At 38.8% G+C, this 22,952-nt stretch overlaps 1 protein-coding gene across 3 annotated transcripts; it reads right to left on the reverse strand.

Annotated features, from left to right (window-relative positions):
• Nucleotides 1–366: 366 nt before the first annotated feature.
• Nucleotides 367–22,952, reverse strand: MTIF2 (mitochondrial translational initiation factor 2). 3 transcript variants are annotated; one of them, XM_061432396.1, is made up of 14 exons: nt 22,868–22,952; nt 20,340–20,565; nt 19,869–19,980; nt 19,075–19,246; nt 18,444–18,604; nt 17,345–17,521; nt 11,231–11,370; nt 8,374–8,498; nt 6,802–7,006; nt 6,228–6,480; nt 5,454–5,594; nt 3,400–3,564; nt 1,309–1,449; nt 367–588 (listed from the first exon to the last, which is right to left on the reverse strand). In XM_061432396.1, the coding sequence occupies exons 1-14, from the start codon at nt 22,933–22,935 to the stop codon at nt 416–418; spliced, it is 2,259 nt and encodes a 752-aa protein (XP_061288380.1). In that variant the 5' UTR covers nt 22,936–22,952; the 3' UTR covers nt 367–415. The 3 variants fall into 3 exon arrangements, with proteins under 3 accessions (XP_061288380.1, XP_061288381.1, XP_061288382.1); XM_061432397.1 differs by lacking the exon at nt 22,868–22,952 and adding an exon at nt 22,352–22,439; XM_061432398.1 differs by lacking the exons at nt 18,444–18,604; nt 19,869–19,980; nt 20,340–20,565; nt 22,868–22,952 and having other exon boundaries at nt 19,075–19,177.

Here is a 22,952-nt window from a genome sequence, read left to right on the forward strand (position 1 = left end):
TGCAAAGGGTACATGCTATTATTCAGTGCTAAGTGTGTAAATTCTAATGTTTACTTACTGGTAGTGTTGATGCTAAAAAATATGGTTTCCTAGTATTGGTACCTCATTTTGTCTCTAGAGCACAGTTCAGGATCACTGAACTAAAGCACCTGAAACTTAAAACAGATTTTAAGATTCAGTCATACACCAGTAATAGTTTCCTTTAGCCATATTTTCCCATACGAGGATTTCTAGTTGTATGCATTCTTAAATAAGGTTTCCTAGGACTGTAGTATTTTAACAGTTAAACATCAGTTAAAGCTTGGTAGAGCTTCTTGACCAGTATTGAGTGGTGAACTATACTTTCAGTAAAACAAAACTAGTTGCTCTATAATAAGACAAAAACATTTAATCATTTATATATTTTTAAATAATTTTAAAATCCTGGATCCCAAGAAGTCTTGGCTGGAACTTCTTTTTCTTCGTAACAAATAATAGCATCTCCCACTTTAAATTCTATCTTTTCTTCATCCAAACTAAGACCACAGTCCATTCCAGTTTTGACAACTGCAGTATCATCTTTATGGTGTTTCAGTGAGATTAATGAGCCTTTAGGGGAAAAAAGAAAATATAGGGTTCATATAGTCAACAAATAAGTATCCAGCAAGTACTGTTGTCTGCTACAACAGCAGACTACAAGGAAAATTACACAGGTTTTACACTTCTTCCACGTTACATGATGGGGCTAAATACCAAGGAAAAGGGTAGAAAAGTTACGTGGCTGTAGTAATCTTCCTTTTTAAAGGTAACACTGCAAGGGATGGGGTGGTTCTCAGGACTTGGATGAGCTAAACCAGGATGACATTGCAGGCAAAGGTGGTTAGAGGATGGAAATAAGTAGACATGGCTCAAAGGGCTTCCCAGGTGGCCCTAGTTAAGAACCTGCCTGCCTGGTGCAGGATATAAGACATGGGTTCAGTCCCTGGGTCTGGGAGATCCCCTGGAGAAGGGCATGGCAACCCACTCCAGTATTCTTGCTGAAAAACTGGACAGTCTGGTGGGCCTTAGTCTGCAGGGTCACAAAGAGCCGGACACAACTGAAGCAACTTAGCACACATGGCTGGAAAGGTAGTTTGGGGTCAATTTTTAGAACCTTAGAAAATTAAGACGGGAACTAACAATCCTGTGGGAATCATTGGGACCGGAGGCCAGATACGAGTTAGCAAGAGGTGACCTGAGCTAAGACTAGGGTAGAGAAAGACCTCAGATGGTAACCCGCAATCAGGTTTTTAGTGACTGGATATGAAAGAAACAGTTTATGTTGCTTACCCTTCCAAATAACATGTCCATTGCGGATTAACTTAAATTTTTTTTGCTTTTCTATCTGTCCCTTTTGGACTCTGCAGCCAGCCACAGGAACTTTTTTCTTCCCTTCTGTTATAGAGAAGGTAGCTAGTATAGAAGCCTCACCTTTAGGAAGACAAGAACGTTAAGTATACTGAAAACAGAAATTCTGACAAATACATAATTTCTGACATTCTGCACAGCAAAAATTAAAGGCGTGAGGAAAAAATACAAACTCTGGTAAAGAAGTCTCGATTTTCTCTGATTCCACCACTTATTTTCCTGGCCAATATTAGAAATAAAAGCATAAAAATCCTTGGAAATGTACTTACCGAAAGAATTTGGAAATGTACTTACCAAAAGAATGAACAAAAGAAACATGTTTACTGTTTTGGCTGAATAAAATGCAGAAGATGCTAATAGTTGATTGTAAATTGAGTGTAATTTCTGTCTACTTCGTGAAAAGCTAGTTCTCAGTCATCCTTCAATACAGTTTCTCAACTGGATCATCTTATTAAGCTCACCACTGGTAGATTATACACACTTAAGAGTACTAAATCTCTGATTCAACTCAGTTTTTTTACTGACTGAAATTTGAAACATTCGAATACGACATGGTATCACACACTAGAATGTACTAGTTTTTAGGGTTAGTGCTATTTGGTGTTCACTTCCTCCTAGAAATCCTCATGACTTTTCTAAATTGCTCTTACCACAAGAACGTAATAAATCTCTGTGTGATCATGTTTAGCAGGTCAGAAGAGCCTAAAATAAATCTGCATCGTGGACCAAAAATGAAAATACTGAGTCTCATCATGAGCAAACAGACAAATCCAAATTAAAGTACATTTAACAAAGTCACTGGCCTATGCTGCTGCTGCTGCTGCTGCTGCTGCGTCGCTTCAGTCGTGACTCTGTGCACCCCCATAGACGGCAGCCCACCAGGCTCCCCGTCCCTGGGATTCTCCAGGCAAGAGCACTGGATGCCATTTCCTTCTCCAATGCGTGAAAAGTGAAAGTGAAGTTGCTCAGTCGTGTCCAACTCTTAGCGACCCCATGGACTGCAGCCTACCAGGCTCCTCCGTCCATGGGATTTTCCAGGCAAGAGTACTGGAGTGGGGTGCCATCGCCTTCTCCACACTGGCCTATAACACTTCAAAAATGTCAAGGTCAAAAAACAAGAACAGGGAACGTCCCTGGTGGTCCAGTGGCTAAGACTCCATGCTCCCAATGCCAGGGGCCCAGGTATAATCCCTGGTCGGGGAGCTAGATCCCACATGCTGCAACCAAGACCTGGTGCAGCCAAATATTTTTTTTAAATCTGTCATCCTGGACCAGGGGAAAAATATATAGCTATAAAGTACATTATAGACACAACATGGACTGTTGACTTACAGTATTAATGTTCAATTTCCTAAGTTTGATATTTGTGGTTTTATAAAAACATCCTTGTGTTGAGAAAATAACACTGGGTAGGCCAAAATGTTCGTTTGGGTTTTTACAAACGAACTTTTTGGTCAACCCAGTATTTAGGGACAAATGAATACAATACCTCAAATTTACAATTAAATGGCCCAGGAAAAAACTGTGTATGGAGGAAGGGGGTGGGCTAAAGCAAATTAAACAACTGAACTGGAAGTGAGTCTGTATACTTTAGCCTTTAATCTGGCCAAAGGATATGTTAGAAAAAATAATTTTAAATATTAAATATTTAAGTTTTCTTCTCATGGTGGATTTCTCTGCCAGTTGCAGGACACAATCAATGGCTCCTTCCACAACACTATTAACCTTTATGCCTCCATCCAGTCTACTTTGTATTATGAGTTGTTTATGTCTAACTAGAGGGCACGTTCTTACTGCCTTATTGCCTTTATATCCTCACAGCCAAAGCATAACACCTTACAGAGGCCAGGTGTTTATAATTCAGATGAAATTATGCTGAACCCTTATCTACAGTAGTCATTTTTTCTAGAACACAGGATATGTGTTGGAAGAGTGAACATATTTAAACGGTGAAATACATTTCCCCTTAAACTTTGCTTGAATGTTTAGAAGTACCATTCAGTGAACACTCACCTATTGGGTGCTCTTCCACAATGCAGGGCAATCTGCTGCTCAGTTCCTCCTGCAAATCTTCAATAAGACGGTAAATGATTTTGTGAAGTTTAATTTTTACTCCTTTTTTTGCAGCCAACTGCTGGATAACATTGCCTGCATTCACATTGAAGCCGTATATAACACCTGGAAAGCATAAATAAAGTAGCACAAATATTGCATTAAACAGTCTTTCAAGCAAAAACTCAAATCTAAATTTTTTGCTTCTATGTAAGTTAAAAGCAAGTAGGAGAGAGAAATTCTATAATATTTTCTCATGAAAGCTAGTTTTCAAATTAATAAAAATATTTTATAAATTCTGTTATGTCTTACTAAACAAGGAAAATTTCTTCGATTTTTAAGTGTTCTTTATGATGTTTAATGTTCGTTTAGGAAACATTTAAAGTGCCCAAAAGGTGCAGCTGCTGCTGCTGCTAAGTCGCTTCAGTCGTGTCCGACTCTGTGCGACCCCATAGGGCAGCCCACCAGGCTCCCCCGTCCCTGGGATTCTCCAGGCAAGAACACGGGAGTGGGTTGCCATTTCCTTCTCCAATGCATGAAAGTGAAAAGTGAAAGTGAAGTCACTCAGTTGTGTCCGGTTCTTATCGACCCCATGGACTGCAGCCCACCAGGCTCCTCCGTCCATGGGATTCTCCAGGCAAGAGTACTGGAATGGGGTGCCATTGCCTTCTCCCAAAAGGTGCCAGGTGATATGCTAAATGTTAATTTTTACACCAGGGAAATAAAAAAAATGATTATAGCTAAAGTATTATTACATTATTTTAATAATTGTTATTAATTACAATCTTATAGCCCACAACTTTTGTGCTTTGCTCTGAAGTATTCAGCCGACCAAAAGATGTTAAAAAAACACATGACCTTTAAGCAACACAGGTGTTAGGGATGCTGATCCTCCAGACAGTTGAAAATCCAAGAGTAACTTATAGTTGGCCCTCCATATAAATGTGGTTCTTCCACATCCAAGGAGTCAGCCAACCTCAGATCTTGTAGTACTGTAATATTTAGTACTGAAAAAAATCCATGTATAAGTGGACCCACAGTTCAAAACCATGTTGTTCAAGTGTCAACTGTAGTTACTTAATTAGAAAAGGTCAAGAGTTATTTAAGAAATGAAAAAAGTACCATGGAGCTGACCATTTTACCAAAGAACAAAGGGGGGAAGCAAAAGCAAAACACTTTCCTTAAACAAGTGAAAAAATTAAAGCAAATGGCTTAGTCAGGAGAAAAACACAACCACCTTGAAAATCTTGTCATTAAGAAATCGTTCAACACACCACACTATTTACATTAATAGTATAGTCAGTGCCCATAAAGGACTTTGAAATAGCCGGCATTATGGAAGACACCATTTCAGTAGTAGAGGTAACAACTAATTCTAATCAAGTTAGGTCATGAACTACCTCCTTCCTAAATGATTCACTAATTCAGTGAAATTGGTGCTTTGCCTAGATGTTAAACCTAGTCAAAGTGACAGTCATGCAGTCATGAGTCCCCATTCTGTATAACGTAAGTTTGACTTATTAATAGTCCCCTTGCTTTCGAGGTATTTAAAGCTAAAAGGAGCTTTTGATCTAAGAAAAATATAATTTATAAAATTACAAGTGAACAAAAATAGGCAGTCAAAAGTAAAAGATAACACTGAATAGGCTGACTGCAGATTTCAGGAGCATTCAAAAATCTAAGTGAAAGAGAGAACCAAGCTTGGTTTAGTTCGGGATCTGGGCGAGATGAGGTGGCAGTAATGGTACACTGGGCAAAAAAAACATCAAGAAACACTCCTGGGGCTTGAAATAGTTCCCCAAGAGTTCAGTACAACAATGACCAGTGGGGCTGTGCCTGCAGTACTGCACATCCTGTGCAGGATGCAATCGCTAGCTGGGACTGGACTGCCAACAGGAAGGGGAATGCGGATGGGGAGTAAATGTCAGGTGTCAGCAGCCCAGCAAAAAAGACAAAAGTGAAAGGTTCAGAGTGTGTTCTAGGGAACACAGTTAAACAGGAAATGGGAAACTTACCATGAAATGTTTCAGCAAGGTTGACATCATTTTCACTAATATCACCCACACCGAAATGTACCAAATCTAGTTCACACTCATGTGAAGCATCATAGGTATCCATAACGTTCAAAATGGCTTCAACAGAACCATCAACATCACCTAAATGCAGCGAAAGTTTAAAAATACTGATGTTAGGAGTTAGGAATTAACAGACTCAAAATTGTAATAATCTATTTAAAGCAGTAACTAGAATGGCATTTATCATGAAATATATTCTTATTTAGGTTTAGCGTGATAAATACCTTCTTAGCTGAACAAAGTATAATGAACCAGATATACATTTACAGCAAAAGTCACAAGAAAATTGTTGAAGGAAATCTCCCTCAGTGGAGGCGGGCGAAAAGGGTGAAGAGGGTCAAAAGGAACAAAATTCCAGCTATAAAATAAATACATCATGGGATGTAATATACAGCACAGTGACTACAGTTAATAATACTGCACTGCTTATTTGAAAGCTGCTAACAGAGCAAATCTTAAAAGTGTTCAAGAAAAATTTTATAACTATGTATTAGTGAGAGATGCTAACTAGATTTACTATGGTGGTCATTTCACCATATATACAAATACTGAATCATTATGAAAATGTTACATGTCAATTATATCTCAGCTTTTAAAAATTCCCTTCCAAAATACTGAAATCATTTCAGCTTATGGCCCAAATTAATAAGAGAATGACAAAATATGAAAAAATGACAAAAAATGAGTTGTAAAATAAAATCTTTTAAAAGTCACCTTTAACAATTACAGGAAGCACATTTGAATCTCTTTCTAGTTTCTCTTTCGGCTTTAAGGGCTGCTGCTGTCTTTTTTCTCTGTACTTTATATATGACCTCTCCTTCCAGTGCACAGTGCCATACTTCTCGCGGTCTTTCCGATGTGCTTCTTGGTGTTCCTTTCGCTTTTCTTCTATTAATTTTAAATCCTCTTTATTTTTCTCCTGTTCTTGCTCATACTTTCTCCAGTCAACAACTTCACGTGCCCTTGGCTTTACAGGGGGAGAAAGGGAATTACTTAACAGAAACCAATAACTGCTGGTTTTTTCCTCCACTATAAAATTAGCTTAACTCATATATGAAACCACCAATTAAAACTTTAATATGGAGGCTTTGTGTAAATTTGAAATTATTTAAAAATCCAATCTCAAACTGCTAAAAATTCTACAGCCAAACTCTAAAATGACATCACTGGCCACTCACACATGTTATAGTACTGGATTAACATTACTTATTTTGTACTGTAACATTATAGACTGACATTTTAAATCACTATATCATATTCTACATTATAGGAATTAAGCTTAATATACCTCAGATTCTACTTCAAGAATTTCATCTCCTGCAGAAGGGAGGTCTCTCCAGCCTATGATTCCCACTGGCATGCTAGGATAGGCCTCATTGACTGCTCTGCCATTTTCATCAAACATTAAGCGTACTTTTGCCCAACTCTTTCCAGCAACCAGAATGGAGCCTTTTCTCAAAGTTCCTCTTTGAATTATAGCTGTAGTAACAGGACTAATACGAAAATAAAAGCATATATTCTTAATGCCATAATCAGGATGTAATAGCACTTTCTCAAGTAAAGATACCTTTAAGAGATTACAAAATATTTATTAATATGAACAAACAGGGTTAATTCCATCACTTCTTAACTTCTCAAATAATTTTTCATACTATTTTCTGTTCAGTTGCTCATTCGTGTCCAACTCTTTGTGACCCCATGGATTGCAGCACGCAAGGCTTCCCCTTCCTTCACCATCTCTCAGAGTTTCCTCATACTCATGTCCACTGAATCAGTGATGCCACCCAACCATCTCATCCAATGTCGTTCCCTTTTCCTCCTGCCTTCAACCTATTCAATTTTCATGCTATAAAAACATTTTTCATAATTGTAACCTAAGTGTCCATTAATGGAAGAATCAATAAAGAACATGCAGTATATACATATAATGCAGTAATATATAACCTTGAAAAAGAAAAAAAAATCCTGTTGCATGCTAGAATATGGGTGAACCTCCTAAATGAACATTATGCTAAGTGAAATGAGTTAGTCAAAAAGGACAATATTATATGATTCCACTCATACAAAATATCTAAAGCACTGAAAAGCACAGAAACACTACTGAAAGGTGTTGCCAAAGGGTGGGGGAAGGGAAAGGGGAAATTAACACTATATGGGAATAGTTTGTTTCGCAAGATGAGAGTTCTAGAGATCTGTTGCACAGCAATATGAATATACTTAAGACTACTGAACTGTACATTTAAAAACGGTTAAGATGGTTATTTAATATTATGTACCTTTTACCACAATTTAAAAAAAGAAGAAAACACACAAAAATATTTCTTGTAAGGTTATGGTGGTGAAGGGTGCAGATAGCTGAGTATTTTGACAAAATCCTAATCCTCTTTCTATAACTAATAAGTTAAGCAGTGAAAAGACCTCTTCTGCTAATAAGGAGGGAAATTAAAGATGAGAACACTATTCCAACAATCTTACTATATATTAATGGGTAAGGACATAAAGGATTTAGAAACCCAAAAATGCAACAATTGCTATTTCATTCTAATTTATGTTAGCCTATAAGATTTTACCAATTCAGCTAAGTCAGTGGGGAAAAAAACAAAAATCAAACAAACTGAACTACTAAGTCACCCAAATAAGAGTACTAAATGTGTACACATAGTTGCTATGGTCTCTTGATAACTGCATGTTGGGTTCTGTGTGGCAGTGCAATAAAAACCTTTTAAAAACAAATGCTTTGAAAATACTGTTCATGTATTAACAATAATATGCAATCCATATAATAATATATGGTTATATAATCAGGTCACAAAAACAATGAAATAAAATTATTAGAACGTATGCATTTTAACAGACCTACCCTCTTCCTTTGTCTGTGAAAGATTCTATTACTGTTCCTTCAACTGCACCAGTAGGGTCTGCTTTCAATTCCAACATTTCTGCAAGAGCAATAGTTGCCTCTGCCAAAGCCATCATGTTTTCACCCTTAAAAACAAACAAAAAGGAGTTGTTAATATACATTAATAAATATTATCTGTAAATGTAAATACCAGGATCAGAAAGTCAAACAATCCCTGACAGCGATACTTTTCTCTTTAAGCATAAAAAACAGAAATTAACCTATAAGAAGGAAGGAAAGAAGGATGGAAGGGAGGGAGAGAGGAAAGGAAGGAAGAAAAGAGAGACGCAAGAAAAATCTGACCCTGGGACAGATCTTGCAAGGAGCAGTGGCTGTATTATTTTTCAAAGAATAGGTACTAGTGCTTGTCAATACCCTTTTATAAACATGCTTCTTTCACCCTCATTCCTTAGTTTCCACAGATGAGTTTTCTTCCTCTCACTTACTTTACAATGCTACTTTACATTTGAAGTTCTAGTCAATTAAATAAGCTTTCACTGATTTCATTTTGATCACTCAAGAATTCAATGAAATACTACTTATTAAATAAATGAGGAGACAAAGCACTGACTAGACCCAGGCTATAAGCTACACTCTACTCAGCTGTGCAACCTTGAAAATCACTTCACCTCTCTGCATTCGTTGTTGTTGTTCAGTCACGCAGTCATGTCCAATTCTTTGTGACCCCATGGACTTGACTGCAGCTCGCCCGGCTCCTCTGTCCATGGGATTCTCCAGGCAAGAACACTGGAGTGGGTGTACATTTCCTTCTCCACTCTCTGAATTGCCTTTCCTCAGTTGTAAATTGAAAGGGCTAGATTAGATGACTCTTTCACCTTTAATGATCTCTGTTTATTGTGCTTTCTAAGGCTCCAAGATCATGTAGCTGATTAACTAGTGATGCAATTGGAATTGATGAGCAAAAGTTTTCCATTGTCCATGTCAGCTAAGAGACTGCTCACAGTTGTTACAAAGTGTGAAACAATAGAGACAACCTTAACAAAACTAACTAAACACTCTGCTTAGTTCAGTTGCTCAGTCATGTCCGACTCTTTGCGACCCCATGAATCACAGCACGCCAAGACTCCCTGTCCATCACAAACTCCCGGAGTTCACCCAAACTCATGTGCATCGAGTCGGTGATGCCATCCAGCCATCTCACCCTCTGTCATCCCTTTCTCCTCCTGCCGCCAATCCCTCCCAGCATCAGGGTCTTTTCCAATGAGTCAGTTCTTCACACGAGGTGGCCAAAGTATTGTAGTTTCAGCCTCAGCATCAGTTCTTCCAATGAACACCCAGGACTGGTCTCGTTTACCCATCTACTTAATCCCTAGTATTTATTTCAGTTTACAAAATGCTGCTCTGAAAAGCAGAGTTGGGGTTGTTTCTTTGCATGTAAAGTCCCCTATTCCATCTTGGAAAAGAAGGCCTCATCTTACTGCCCTGCTACTCTCTTACCTCCACCCCCCAGGAATCATATCTGCCATGCATTCAAATTCATGTAAGCAGAGTCACATCTATCTATTCACTCATCTGATGGTCTCTAGGCAGAAAAAGCAGTCATGTCTTCAAATGTTCTCTTCTTGCCATCCAGTTTTCAGAGTGGAGTAAAAATCAAGGTACAGTAGAAAGATAAAAAAGTAAGGTGGCATTTTATGAGTTTCAGAAAAAAAGAGGCAGTTTTATTATTAATGGAGGCATAACTTCTAATCATCTTAGAGGAATAAATTTAGGAAAAGTAAAGATAAAATGAGACTTAACTGGAGGAAAGTGGCCAAATAAAGTAAAATTTCTTCAGTGAATGATCAGAAGGAAAAAAGTCCATATTATAAGTAAACCATGGAATATGGTCAGAATGAACAAAAAAGAAAATTGTTACTTAGTAGCTACCTGTAGAAGACAAGAGAATTGGAAAGTGCTGTCACAAAACAGGTACTGAGTTTCTTTGGTGTTTTTTTATCCAGAAAAGAATAACTGGTAATTTAATGGGCTTCCCTGGTGGCTCAGTGGTAAAGTATCTGCCTGCCAATGCAGGAGACAAGGGTTCGGTCCCTGATTAGGAAGATCTCACATGCCAAGGAGCAACTAAGCCGGTGCGCCCTAACTACTGAACCTGTGCTCCAGAGCCCAGCAACAGCAACAAGAGAAGTCACTGCCGTGAGAAGCTGTCATATCGCAACTAGAAAGTAACCCCTGCTTGCCAAAACTATAAAAGCCTGAGCAGCAATGAAGATCCAGCACAGAAAAAATAAAATAAACAGATAAATAAAATTATTTTAAAAAGAATAATTGGTAATGAAAAGAAAATGGAATTCATCACAAATAACACTATAAAACTTATAGTTATTTAACTCATAGAAGCATTGGATCAATCAATAACAGAATGAATCCAAATATTATAACACTGTATTAGTAAAAAGTTTTATTTGTTAAATCTCTCTTAAGTGCCGTAAGACCTAGTCTATAACTTTTCACTTAAAAACAGGCACTTTTTTATTACCAACCAAATTTCTGCTTAAAATAAGTCTTTAGCCTACTATTATCCTATCTATCCCTACAACATTTACCACTTACTCTCCTCATTCTAAGTATCTCATAGTAAGTAAAGCACACTTTAAGCCTGATTCTCGTGGACTGGTGACTGACCTTTCTGAGACTAATTTCTAATCTGCCAAACCAGGATAAAGGCACCAGCTTTACTGAGTACTGAGAGAATTTTTAAATGATGACAGAAATTCTGTGGGTCAAAATGTTCTTGAGCTACAAGGCACTCTGTGCACTTCATGCAGCACTCTCATCTGGACACACCTGTACTCACCGTGAGCGCAGAGACGTGCACTGCCTGAACATCACCTCCATAATCCTCACATACCACATCGTATGCTAGCAGTTCTTTCTTCACTTTCTCAGGATCCGCCTCAGCTTTGTCGCATTTGTTTATGGCAAGGACAATAGGAACTGAAAGAAACAGAGTTAAGAGTGCAAATGATGGCACTTCAACTCCAGGTATTCACATCAAAACACAAAATTTTCTGGCTTTCTCTTGACTCAGTGACTGTATTTATCTAACAAAAGACCCACTTTAGACCCACCCTACCCTGCTTTCTACACATGAAGGATTCCAGATAAGAGATGTCAAAACAGCAAGTGTAAGATTCTGAATTAAGACTAGACAATTAACGATGATTAAAAAACAAAACCACAACAGTATTAAGGGCAGAGAAAGGCCTATCCTTAGACCTGAAAGCAGGATCAGCAACTACACTAGAGATAATTTCCAGAAAAAAAGATCAAGAGAAGACTCTGATCCAACTCTACCACTAGATCACCCTTTCATGGGTCATCGCCTTATCGTGGTGAAGGGGCTTGTGTAACTCAATGAAGCAATGCAGGGCCACCCAAGATGGACAGGTCACAGTGGAGCGTTCTGACAAAACATGATCTGCTGGAGGAGGGAATGGCAAACCACTGCAGTATTCTTGCCTGGAGAACCCCATGAACAGTATGAAAAGACAAAAAGATATGACACCGAAAGTGAGCTCCACAGAACAGAAGGTGCCCAAATAGGCTACTGGGGAAGAGCAGAGGACAGTTACTCCAGAAAGAATGAAGCAGCTGGGCCAAAGCAGAAATGACTCTCAGTTGTGGATGTGTCTGGTGATATAAGTAAAATCTGATGTTGTAAAGAACAGTATTGCATAGGAACCTGGAATGTTAGGTCCATGAATCAAAGTAAATTGGAGGTGGTCAAGCAGGAGATGGTAAGAGTAAACATCAATATCTTAGGAATCAGTGAACTAAAGTGGACGGGAATGGAAGAATTTAATTCAGAGGACCATTAAATCTACTACTGTGAGCAAGAAGCTCATAGAAGAAATGGAGAAGCCCTCATAATCAACAAGAATCTGAAATGCAGTACTTGGGTGCAATCTCAAAAATGACAGAATGATCTTATTTTATTTCCGAGACAAACCATTCAATTTCACAGTAATCCAAATCTATGCCCCAACCACCTATGCCAAAAGAGCTGAAGTTGATCAGTTCTATGAAGACCTACAAGACCTCCTAGAACTAACACCAAAAAAGGTGTCCTATTTATCATAAAAATTGGAATGCAAAAGTAGGATGTCAACAGACACCTGGAGTAACAGGCAAGTTTGGCCTTGGAGTACAAAATGAAGCAGGGTAAAGGCTAACAGAATTCTGACAAAAGAATGCACTGGTTATAGCAAACAATCTTTTTCAACAACACTAGAGACATCTTTACGTCCAGACATCCGCAAATGGTCAATACAGAAATAAGACTGATTACATTCTTTGTAGATGAAGACAGAGAAGCTTTAAACAGTCAGCAAAAACAAGACCTGGACCTGACTGTGGCTCAGATCATCAGCTCCTCAGAGAAAATTCAGACTTAAACTAACCGCAGGGAAAACCACTAGGCCAGTCAAGTACAACCTAAATCAAATCTTCTATCAATATACAGTGGAGGTGATGAGTAGATTCAAGGGATTAGATCTAGTAAACAGAGTGCCTGAAGAACTATGGACAAAGGTTTGTAATACTGTACAGGAGGCAGTGAACAAATCATTCCAAAGAAAAAGAAACGCAAGAAGGCAAAGTGGTTGTCTGAGGAGGCCTTACAAATAGCTGAGGAAATAAGCAAAAAGCAACAGAGAAAGGGAAAGGTACACCCAACTGAACGCACAGTTTCAAAAAATAACAAGGAGTTGTTCAGTGAACAATGCAAAGAAATAAGAGGAAAACAACAGAAGCGGAGGGAAAGACTAGAGATCTCTTCAAGAAAACTGGAAATATCAAAGGAACCCATCTAAGACAGGTATAAGAAAGGACAGAAATGGTAAAGACCCAATAGAAGCAGAAGAGATCGAGAAGAGATGGCAAGAATACACACAACTGTACAAAAAATTCTTAATGAACTGGATAACCAAGATGGTGTGGTCACTCACCCAGAGCCAGACATTCTGGAGTGTGAAGTCAAGTGGGCCTTAGGAAGCACTGCTGCCAATAAAGCTAGTGGAGGTGATGGAATTTCAGCAGAGCCATTGCAAATCCTAAAAGACGATGCTGTTAAGGTGCTGCATTCAGTATGTTAGCAAATTTGGAAAACTAAGCAATGGCCTCACAACTGGAAAAGGTCAATCTTCATCCCAGTTCCCAAGAAGGGCAACACTAAAGAATGTTCAAACAATCAGACAATTGCACACATCTCCTATACTAGTAAGGTTATGCTCAAAATCCTTCAAGCTAGGCTTCAGCAGTATGTGAACCAAGAACTTCCCGATGTTCAAGGTGGGTTTAGAAAAGGCAGAGAAACCAGAGATCAATTACCAACATTTGCTGGATCATAGAGAAAGCAAGGGAACTCCAGAAAAACATCTACCTTTGTTTCATTGACTACACTAAAGCTTCTGACAATGTGGATCACAACAAACTGTGGAAAACTCTTAAGGAGATGGGAATAACAGACCGCCTTACCTATCTCTGGAGAAGGAAATGGCAACCCACTCCAGTATTCTCGCCTGGAAAATTCCATGGACAGAGGAGCCTGGTGGGCTACAGTCCATGGGGTCAAAAAGAGTAGGACACGACTGAGTGACTAACACACACTTTACCTGTCTTCTGAGAAACCTGTATGCAGGTCAAGCAGCAGCAGTTAGAACCTCATTTGGAACAAATGACTGGTTCAAAATTGAAAGGAGTATAAGACTGTATATTGTCACCCTGTTTATTTAACTTGTATGCAGAGTACACCATGAGAAATGCTGAGCTGGATGAGTTACAAGCTGGAATCAAGATTGCTGGAAGAAGTATCAACAGCCTCAGACATGCAGATGATACCATCCTAATGGCAGAAAGTGAAGATGTCTTGATGAAGGTGAAAGAAGCAAGTGAAAAAGCTGGTTTAAAACTCAACGTTAAAAAAACTAAGATAATGTCATCCAGTCCCATCACTTCATAGCAAATAGAAAGGGGAAAATGTGCATGCAGTGAGACTTCCTCTTCTTAGGCTCTAAAATCACTGCAGATGGTGACTGCAGCTATGAAATTAGAAAATGATTGCTTCTTGGCAGGAAAGCTATCACAAACCTAGACAGTGTATTAAAAAGTAAAGATATCACTTTGCCAACAGAGGTCTGTATAGTCAAGGCAATGGTCTTTCCAGTAGTCATGTATGGATGTAAGAGTCGGATCATAAAGATAGCAGAGTGCCAAAGAATTGATGCTTTTTAGCTGTATATTGTCACCCTGCTTATTTAACTTATATGCAGAGTACATCATGAGAAATGCTGGGCTGGAAGAAGCACAAGCTGGAATCAAGATTACCAGGAGAAATATCAATCACCTCAGATATGCAGATGACACCACCCTTATGGCAGAAAGTGAAGAGGAACTAAAAAGCCTCTTGATGAAAGTAAAAGAGGAGAGTGAAAAAGTTGGCTTAAAGCTCAACATTCAGAAAACGAAGATCATGGCATCTGGTCCCGTCACTGCATGGGAAATAGATGGGGAAACAGTGGAAACAGTGTCAGACTTTATTTAGGGGGGCTCCAAAATCACTGCAGATGGTGACTGCAGCCATGAAATTAAAAGACACTTACTCCTTGGAAGGAAAGTTATGACCAACCTAGACAGCATATTGAAAAGCAGAGATATTACTTTGCCAACAAAGGTCCGTCTAGCCAAGGCTATGGTTTTTCCGGTGGTCATGTATGGATATGAGAGCTGGAATGTGAAGAAAGCTGATGCTTTTGAACTGTGGTGTTGGAGAAGACTCTTGAGAGTCCCTTGGACTGCAAGGAGATCCAACCAGTCCATCTTAAAGGAGATCAGTCCTGGGTGTTCATTGGAAGGACTGATGCTGAAGCTGAAACTCCAGTACTTTGGCCACCTTATGCGAAGAGTTGACTCATTGGAAAAGACCCTGATGCTGGGAGGGATTGGGGGCAGGAGGAGAAGGGGACAACAGAGGATGAGATGGCTGGATGGCATCACTGACTCGATGGATGTGAATTTGAGTGAACTGCAGGAGTTGGTGATGGACAGGGAGGCCCGGCATGCTGTGATTCATGGGGTGGCAAAGAGTCGGACATGACTGACTGACTGAACTGAACTGAACTGAACTGAATTGTGGTGCTGGAGAAGACTCTTGAGAGTCCCATGGGCAGCAAGGAGATCAAACCAGTCAATCCCAAAGGAAATCAACCCTGAATACTCACTGGAAAGACTAATGTTGAAGCTGAAGCTCCAATACTTTGGCCAACTGATGCAGTCAAGTCATTGCAAAAGACCCTGATGCTTGGAAAGACTGAAGACAGAAGGAGAAGAGGGTGACAGAAGATGAGATGGTTGGATGGCATCACTGCTTCAATGGACATGAACTTGGACAAACTCTGGGAAATGGTGAGGAACAGGAAGTCCTGGCATGCTACAGTCCATGGGGTCACAAAGAGTTGAATACGACTTGGCAACTGAACAACAACCACCACCACTAGATCATCCGCCTCTTCTTTTCAGAAGCTTTTAACTCACTGTTAAAACCCAACATCTCACCAAGGGCTAAGGGTCATTATTGTAAACTTCCTTTCAGGATTTACAGCAACTCTTTCTTCATACACTTAGCTCAGTGACTGACACATAATAGAGTCTCAATAAATGTGTACTTAATGAATGAATCAAATAATCTAATCATCTACTTGGCATTACCAAATATACCCTCTCATTAGAGAACTCACACAAAATACAGATAATTCTCTGGTTAGGTTTCACCAAGTCTACAATGTTCTCAGTTATCAAAGGAACAGAAATTGAGAACAGACACAAAAGAGCTATGCAATCCACAACCTACTTTAGGAAAAAGTACATTCTATATTGACGAGCTGGTACTTAACAGACACCAAGAGAACAGGTACAGGAAGGCTGATATAAGGAATTTATCCTGTCTCAACCAACTGCTTTGTTATGGGATCCCTGACAGATTTCGCACTCATATTTGTTACATTCCTTAGGATCATTAAGAACATAGCCCATTCCACAAAAGCAACTTTGAGAAATTAAAAATTAACAAGAGGAACACAGAAGCTAGAAGACTGGATTCCAAATGCAGACATGATGCAAATTTACTGTAATTGGGAGAAGTTCCTGCCACCTTCTAGGTCTTAGTTTTCCTCTTTATGAGATGAAAAATAAAAAACTGGACTAGATCAATGACTGTCAACCTTTCTTTTTAAACTTGCCAACAAACCTAAGGGAACATGACGCACTCTGTCAGGTACATTTTCTCAAGACAACAGTACTTTCTCAGTGAAAGTAAGGTCATTTCAGAATAAGAATGAATGTACAAAATATATGTGTGGTGTTTACTATTACAATTTTTAAATGGACAAAAAAGGAAGAAGATAGCCAAGTGATTTCCAAAAGTTTCAATTTTATACCTTTGACCAAATAAAAACTTATTTAAAGCAGATGAGGGAAAAGTCTCTTTTTAGAGAAGAATTCAGAATATCACTGTTTGGAACTCCTAATGAATTTAGTCAATGGATACATAGGGGTTTATTATTCTAGGCTTATTTTTTATATCTGTTTTAAATTTCATTGATAAAAATCTTCTCAAAAGTCATTTGAGACTGTTAAAATTGTTATACCATGCCAAGTAAGTAAACAGTAGAGCAAGGACTATATTTGTGGTCACAAGTTCCAAGTTGAATCCTGCTACACTCTTCTTAGTAGATAATGTCTTTAGCAAAACAATTCAACTTTCTTTGAGCCTTACCTGTTAAACAGGTATAATAATCCTGGAATTCCCAAGAAGACTAAATGAGCAACATGTAAAAACAGTAACTCTATTTAGTAGATCCTTTAAGGAAAAAAGCAACTTCCTTCCTCATACAGGAAGTGAACCACACAGTACCGTGAGCATCTTTGGCATGCTGAATGGATTCTACAGTTTGTTTCATCACTCCATCATCTGCAGCTACCACCAGTATAACAATGTCAGTGACCTGAGTGCCTCTGGCTCGCATTGCTGAGAAAGCAGCATGTCCTGGAGTATCAAGAAAGGTTATCTTTTCCCCAGAGGGCAAAGAGACTGTGGAAACAGAAATACAAGATCACTAAGGACTCAAATAAGAACATACATGACCTTATCAACACAATTAATAATTCTTCAAAATAATTTTATTATTTCCATTAATCTTAATTAGAACAATACAGATCATCAATCCACAATGAAGTGGTAACGTACCAGTGAGACCTTTAGAGTTTCTTTTTACGTAATCATTTCAAACTATTCCTATTTCTAGACTATAATATAAATGTATAACAGTATACATATAATATAAATACCAACTGAAATTTAGAGGAAAAAACAGACTGATAGTTGTATAGGCAGCCACTCCTACATTAGCAAACAAGAGCTGCACAACTGCTTTGAGCAACAAGTAACTTAGTACACAGTTAGAAGCTCAGGATTTGAGTCCAATAGCATTGGGTTTAAATCCTGGCTTTGCCACTTTACTAGCTGTGTACTTTGAAGCAAGTAGCTTAACCTAAACAAGTCTCAGCCTCTTTACATGTATATAGAACTACTAATACCTACCTCACGATGCTGTTGTGAAGATAAAAAAGATAAAGCATACAAGGTTCTCAGAATACAGCTGGGCACATGCTAAGTGTTCAGCAAATGACAGCTGTTATTTAATTACGAGTGGTAACACTATCCCAACCTAGTATTGAAGAGTCTTAGGCTCATTGGTCGCAAAGAGTCGGACACGACTGAGCGACTGAACTGAACTGAATTGAAGAATGGGCTAGAATAAAAAAGGTATAATTTTCGTCTTATACTACATACAAAATAACCTTTACCAGCCACCTGCTGTACATTTCATCTAATGGCTTTAAGCTTTAGCCTTTCTTTTACTTTAAATTTGTATACTTATACTATGATACCTGGTTTAAGAAAATAATATGTGGGGTTCCCAAGCACATTGTAAAGTGATTTGTGTTCATACCAAGAAAGGCACCAATGTGCTGAGTGATGCCTCCAGCTTCCATTGCTGCCACTTGAGTTTTTCGCAGTTTGTCAAGTAACGTCGTTTTCCCATGATCAACATGGCCCATTATAGTAACAACTGGGGACCTTGGGATTAATAAAGCTGGATCTGCCTGGGGCCTACAATTAACAGCAAAGGAGTTTCATTTCTTAAATATCAGATACACTTTATAGCCTATGAACTGATTTGCAGTTACCTCTGTACTACCTTTAACAACAAAACCCAACATACAGCTCTGATTAGATACGACTATTTTCCTCTTCTATGCATACCAGTGACTTACGATAATATATACAATGACTGCCCACCTGCTGTTGGCATCTTAATAACAATGAGCAGAACTGAATGAAATTTTAAAATTCAGGATCAGTACACATAAATCAGAAAACTAAGAAAAATAACCCTTAGAGTTTTATAATAACCAGAAAATACACTTTTTGATGCTTTAAGTACTTTGAATAAAAGGTTAACATATACTCACAGATCATTTTAATTGCAAAAGAAATTTTAAGTCAAATCTTTCCATTAAAAAGTGTGAAAAAAAAAAACCAATGTTGTCTCCTTCCCCCAATTTACAGTTAAATTTTACCTTTTGACAGCATCTTTATTTTCTCTGACTTTGTCTTGTTTTAATTTGCTCCATTTTAACTTCATTCCTGACTTCTTTATCACTTCTTTGATCCAGACTTCATCTAAACGTGAGTGTGTTTCTAGTGAATCTATGTCAATAGCAGTGTTCATTAAAGATTCATATACACAGTCTGGGTGAATCAAGATAAAACCTTTTAGGATCATGAATTAAACACAACTAAAAAAAAAAAAAAATCCCAGATGCTGCAACTAAAGATCCTGCATGCCATAACCAAGACGTGGAGCAGCCAAATAAATAATTTTTTTAAGTTGCATTGTTACTACACTGTATTGTAATTATTGTACTGTATAGTCATTACTACAAATATTTTTTTGCCTGTACTACACTACAAATATTGTCAAAATGAGTGCAAGAAGAAAATTTGAAAATTACAGATAAACAAAGGGAAAGTAAATGAGTATAAACAGTCTCTCAGTCCAAAAACATCCTTTGGACTTATTCTAATAGCCCACAAGACTTCTGAGAAAGAAAGTTTCATTCAAATTTTTAAAAAATCTTTCCCACTTTTATTAAAACAAAATCTTGGAGAACTATATTTGGCAAAGAGCCAAGAAACTAATTAGGAACTGTCACCTAAAGTGAAAAATATTGGAATTACTTAACATCTTTTTAAACCACCAGTCTAATTTTCATCCTTAAATACCTGAATCTCACTGCAAATAAAATACTAGGTATTCCATGTTTATAGGAAAATGTTTCCCTATTTTTCCTTATAAAATTATCTGGCTCACCTATGTCTTTTTCCATTGCTCTGGCCAACTCCTCAACAGTCATTCCAAGCCACACCTCCACCTCCTTTTTAGATTTTGTTGAAGGTAATGGAGATTTCTGTGATCTTTTTTCCTATTAAATATTCAGAATGCATAAAGAAGAAGGAAGAAAAAACTTTGAGATTTATTCTGGAATATATACCACAGTCATGGCTCCTAGTTCTACCAACTCTCCCATAAGTAGTCAAACCTCAGACTAAAATTTAAAATCTTGCATTCTTAATTCACTGTCATATACTGATGTAAGTCATCAAATTCATCAATATCACTAGACAGCTAACTAGAACCTCCCTTCCTCACAAAGATTGATTGCCTGGAGTATAACATTAAGGCATAAAGATTTCATAAATGACAAAATACTCAAAATGGACTTCTACTCATCAGTCTAGGAACTTTCATCTCAGACCAAATAACAGAGAAATCTCTAAATACCTTCTTTGTCACCAGAAGCCTACGTTGAGATAATGCAGCCCTGAGGAGTGCATCTGTTTGCCAGGGTCGGGTGTATAGCTGAGCTGTCTGCACTGCATAAGCAGATGAAAACATGTGCCTCCACTGTGCCAACATTCTTCTTTGACACAGGCTGTGCAGCTGCCTACAAATAGTGTGAAACTGTAGCAAGTTCTCCAACTTCAGTATCTTCCGGTTCATGTTTCTCCTAAGAAAAAAAGTTGTAAAAGAATATTGTGGTCAATATTGAAATAAAGTTAGGAAACGTTAATAGGATATGTACTGCACGAAAAGCGCTGTGCTCGTGTTTCAACAATGAGTAAAACTGGGTTCCCACAGTGAGCGAGCTCACAGTCCAGTCAGAGAGATGGGATGTCGTACCAAGTATTCTCTAGATATTAACTATTACTATTAGTATTCTTATGATTTTGTATGTCAGTAACACTGACATACAATAACTTATAAGGGCTCTTTTTTCTTGAAACATCAAGTAACCAAATAATAACTAGAGTGATTTTTTAACACAAATTTGAACTCATCAACTCTTTGCTAAACATCCTTTGTGGGGGCTGGAAGGGAATTATCCCCAGTTTAATATACAACTTCAAAACATGCTATATAAGGGCTCATTATCTGCCTTCTGTTAGTCTCTCACTTCATCTCTTACAATCTTATATTTCCCTCACGCCTACCTCCCCAATTTTTGTTGCTCTATCCCACATATAATCTCTGATGGTCGTCATCTAATCTTTGAACCTTTGCATATGCTTCCTCTACTTGGAAGTGTCTTTTCAACCCTAACATTTTCTGTTCTTCCATAGCTGTTTCCCAAAAATGGATGTAACAGAGTGGGAAGAAGGCATCCAATAAATGCCTATTGAATAACGTTTTTTGATCACTCTTGTTTTTTGTAAGATTTATTTATTTTTGCCTGTGCTGGTCTATGTTGCTGCTCATGGGCTGGCTCTAGTTGTAATGAGTGGTGGCTACTCTCTAGTTGAGGTGCACAGGCTTCTCAATGTGGCGGCTTGTCTCACTGCAGAGCACAGCTTCTAGGCACAAGGGTTTCCGCAGCTGCACCACGTGAGATCTGTAGTTGTGACTGGGGAGCTCTAGAACACTGGCCCAGTAGTTGCAATGCATGGGCCTAGCTGCTCCTCGGCATGTGGAATCATCCCGGACCAGGGATCAAACCTGTGTCTGCAGTAGCAGTAGGATTCTTAACCATGAAACCAACAGGGAAGCCCCTGAATACTACTCTTCAGATGAAACAAGAGTTTATTGAGAAACTCACAATCAAACTCAACAGTATAGCTCAGAACTCAGTAGTACAGTCTTTTCCTCCTTGAGTCGTCTATTTCTTCTGATCACAAGACTGCATTTCTACAGTGTTTGTTTGTTTTTTTTTTTTTTTCAGTGTTTAAAGCAAGGAGCAACTAAAAGAACATAAGAAGTACTACTTTTCTCCTTGGCAAACATTTCCTTAGCACCATCTTCTAGGGACTGCATTTGAGGTTGTTGATTCAAAGTTTAAGAAGCCAGAGTCACTTCCTCTGGAGTTCACTGTCTCTAAAATGTTTCAGTATAATGATTCTTAAACACCTCAAGAAAGGCACATTTAAACAATCTTATTTGGGTACATTTCCCTGAAGGATGAAGTAGAGCGCTCAGGAAGCACAGAATTTCTCGGGCGGGTGACGGGGGGGGCGGGGGGGGGGTAGATTGTTTTTCTTTTTTTTAAATGAGTCTAAAACCAGAGTTAACAAGGACATGAATTAATGCAGTGGTAGGAAAGATCCTTCATGGAGATTAACCAAAGCACAGATATTTCACTGAGGCAGATATTCGAAATACACATGGCGGGGGGAGGGGGGGCGGCAATAAACCAAATACCCAAACTGGAAGGAAAACTTGCCACTTATTCCAAGCCTCTCGTTTTATAGAAAAGGAAAATGGAGTCCAGAGAGCTCAAAAAGCCTTCTCCAAAGTCATACCGCTAATTGCTGACAGTCAGGACTAGAACCCAAGCTTTCTGACTCCCAATTCCGGCGTTCCTTTGCCGCTAGGATATTCTTATTATGAAACCTGAAAAAAAAGATGTTGGAAGTAATGTAGGTGCGTTGGTCCAAACATCTGAATGAAACAGTTGAAAACCTTGGACTTCATGTGCAAATGCAAGGTAAAAAGAAGTCACTATACAAGAACGACGGATCTAAGGTAGCTTCACCTGGAACCCCAGCCCCATAAGCCTTGAATACAGCGGAGGCGGGGGACTGGGGAACACCTGCCGCGGCGCTCAGGGAAAGGAAGCAGCCCTCTGCTTCCGGCTGGATAACTCCTTCATCATGCCTAAAGCAGGGTCGCGCACGGATTAGGTGCATCATGGAAAGGCTCCCGAATGCGCAATGTTCATCATCTGTGCCGCTGACACTTTAGGCCAAATACAATACACGCCACCCAGTATGACCCGGCTAAGGGACCCACCCCTCGGCCCCTCACCTAGCTCCTACCTAGGACCCTGGACTTCGGGATTCTGAAGGGGGCGGAGATCACCTTCCGGACCGGCAGGACAGTCCATCAGCCAGTCCGTCCCTG

This window comes from Bos javanicus, chromosome 11 (assembly GCF_032452875.1).
Source record: "Bos javanicus breed banteng chromosome 11, ARS-OSU_banteng_1.0, whole genome shotgun sequence".
Lineage (NCBI taxonomy): Eukaryota > Metazoa > Chordata > Mammalia > Artiodactyla > Bovidae > Bos > Bos javanicus.

What these genes read in the sequence shown, in the direction of transcription:
- MTIF2 (XM_061432396.1), bottom strand. Translation starts at nt 22,935, where the DNA reads ATGGACTGTCCTGCCGGTCCGGAAGGTGATCTCCGCCCCCTTCAGAAT. An exon ending in GGCTTCTGGTGACAAAGAAG is followed by an intron (nt 19,981 to 20,339) that starts GTATTTAGAGAT and finishes AATATTTAATAG; the next exon opens with GAAAAAAGATCACAGAAATC. An exon ending in TGTGGAAGAGCACCCAATAG is followed by an intron (nt 1,450 to 3,399) that starts GTGAGTGTTCAC and finishes GTCTTCCTAAAG; the next exon opens with GTGAGGCTTCTATACTAGCT.